Genomic DNA, 2,693 nt, shown 5'->3' with positions numbered 1-2,693 from the left:
TTTTTTTGGAATTTTCGTTCCATGATGGATCAAAAGCAAATCGGTAAATGAATATGTTTAAATTTAGATTATTTGATATTGTATTTTTGATTTATGTTTTTATTTTTTTAAAGGTATTCGTCAACATCATTGTAGAAACTGTGGAAAAGCTATTTGTGACAATTGTTCCAGTAATCGTGTAAATATTCCTATTATGGGATTTGAATTTGATGTGCGTTGCTGTAATCCTTGTTACAATCAATTGCAAACTGTTGAGTATGTTTAATTATTCTTCAAATTAATTTTTGTTATTCAATTGTTTCGTAGACGTCCTTCATTAGCCTCATTTCATGATGCGAAACATTCGATTGTTTTTATGGATTTGGACGAGGGACGCAAGCGGTTACTTACCGTTGGGCAAGATCGCGTAATCAAAGTGTGGGATTTGTCCACGATTTGGGCCTAATATCGTATTTGGCTGTCATTATTAGTAAAACTGGAGGTAAATTCATTTTAATTTGACTTAACTTTAAAGGACAAGTAGGAATCATTTTTTTGCTTTAATATACTGAATATTTTCTAAATTGTTATATAACTAATTTCTTAAGACTTTGTACTGCAATCATCTAGTTGTATAGTTAAACGAAAGTAACTGTACAGGAAAAGTGTGTTTGAGAAAAAGAATTAAATTTAATTCGGGAGTAAAACTAATTTACAAAACTACATCATGTCGCTTTTTTGGGAAAAGAAACATGTATGAAATCTTCAACAACAAATATCAATTTCCTGCAACTCCTCATACATGTCGAATTACTTTTGCTCTACAGTCTAATTGTTTTGATGTATTGGGAAGATATCCGTTGACAAATAGTGTTACACTATTTAAAATTACAAAAAGATGTTCGTTCGCCTTTTTGTTATCAAAAAAATTATGAATATTTTAGAAATTTTCCCATACCTTTACATTATTTCTATAATGAATTTTTGCTTATTTTGTTAATCTTAATGAGAAACAAAACTATTTTGTATTTATATGTAAAATGTATACGTACGTTAACAATTGTAATAAAATTAAAACAATTGTCATTGGTTAATAAAAGCTGTGTGTATTTTTGTCATTTCCAATAATTGCTGATGATTATATTTCTTTCCAATCGATTATTCAATTATAGAGACTTCCACATCTCTGATGCGTTCGGCTTTGGAACGTAAAAGGAGCCAAAGACAGCTTTTCAACCAAATGGCCCAGAACGATTTGGAAGCACGAAGTAGTTGCGTTTTGAAAAGGAATGATTATTACTTAAGTTTTTCTAATCATCGTTAGCTTTTTCCAAATTTGTGATGCCCGAAATTCGAATTGGTTACGTGGGTACACTAGACTGTTTTTAGCGAAACTGTTAGTAAAATTAACAACAACGCTTTTTGTTGAGACTTGCACTTAGGTAGAAATTCAATTCTCTTTAACATCAGGAATTATTTGCAAATAATTCGAAATTTATTCCAGGAAGAAGATGTTTGGGCACAATTATATATATATATATATATATACGTATATATACATATATATATTTTGTTGTCGTGTTTTTCTAATAAATAATTGGTGAAGATTCTATTGATACCAAAAACAGATGAAATCAGATGTGTTTTTCCAATACAAATTGTCGCGTCGTAGTTTGTGGTCACCATGACATTTAAAACAGATATATCGATTTGTGCAGTCGCGGAGGTAATAAGCTTCTACACTTATAACGTAATACAACCTCTGCATCTTCATATATCCGAGATTTTTCCCAACCGACGCACAATTTGTCTTCAGCTATAATCCTGGGGAACGACGCATAATCCGTCTCAATAGCCGGGGTAATGGGCTTTTCTCTGCTTCATCACCGTATTAGACCTCACTATTCGCAGCTTGCTTGTTACAATGTTTGATTTTTCTCAAATATTAGAAAATGAAGGCAGTTGACATTCGCTGTGGAACATTTATTTTTATATTTGATAAAAAGTACTTAAAGTCAAATATGCCACTGACAAGCTTAAAGGTATGCTTAACATCTGCTTTCTAAAGTCTGTACCGTTATGAATGCTGAACTCTTTCTATATGGTGGAAGGCGGATGAGTGAAGCAGAACATTAGAAAGTGTTTACGGTAACTTTGTATTATTTCTGGTAAACGTTATCCTGGTAGCGTTTCAAAATTTTGTACTCGAATATTATTTACTACAGTATAGTGTAATTTGTACTGGAATTTATTATCCTACAGTATAGTCTATTTTGTACTAGAATATATTATACTATAGTAGAGTATAGTATATGTACATTGTACTAGTATACATTGTACTATACTGGAGCATAGTATAGTGTATATAATGTGCTATATTATATTATACTATACTAGTACTATACTATACTATACTTACACCCATTTTTCGCTAACATACCAACTTAAAAAAAATTGTTAAAAATACTTCCCGAAAGAAGAGGTTCAATTTTTTTTTTGCTCATTCGACAGGTACTTTTGCATAGATTTACGTGATTTAGGTGAATATAGGTGACACGAGAGTGTGAGTGAGTGAGTGGGATAATAAAAGGAAAGAAGGGTTAGCACACGAAAGCTTTCATTAATTTCTTTCTTATTAACCTATTATCCTGTAATCGGACGTATAAGAAGAGAAGGAAGAAAATAGAAGAAATTAAAATTGTAATCTTCTTATT

The 2,693-nt window shown here is 31.0% G+C and overlaps 1 protein-coding gene across 2 annotated transcripts; it reads left to right on the top strand.

Annotated features, from left to right (window-relative positions):
- Window positions 1-6: 6 nt before the first annotated feature.
- LOC119643244 (WD repeat and FYVE domain-containing protein 2-like) lies at window positions 7-762 on the top strand. 2 transcript variants are annotated; one of them, XM_038042588.1, is made up of 4 exons: window positions 7-43; window positions 114-255; window positions 307-481; window positions 588-762. In XM_038042588.1, the coding sequence occupies exons 1-3, from the start codon at window positions 22-24 to the stop codon at window positions 443-445; spliced, it is 303 nt and encodes a 100-aa protein (XP_037898516.1). In that variant the 5' UTR covers window positions 7-21; the 3' UTR covers window positions 446-481; window positions 588-762. The 2 variants fall into 2 exon arrangements, with proteins under 2 accessions (XP_037898516.1, XP_037898515.1); XM_038042587.1 differs by having other exon boundaries at window positions 307-762.
- The last annotated feature ends 1,931 nt before the right edge of the window (window positions 763-2,693 follow it).

The sequence above is a fragment of the Glossina fuscipes genome, unplaced genomic scaffold (genome assembly GCF_014805625.2).
Source record: "Glossina fuscipes isolate IAEA_lab_2018 unplaced genomic scaffold, Yale_Gfus_2 59489, whole genome shotgun sequence".
Taxonomy (NCBI): domain Eukaryota; kingdom Metazoa; phylum Arthropoda; class Insecta; order Diptera; family Glossinidae; genus Glossina; species Glossina fuscipes.
This window is presented reverse-complemented; position numbering and strand designations above follow the sequence as displayed.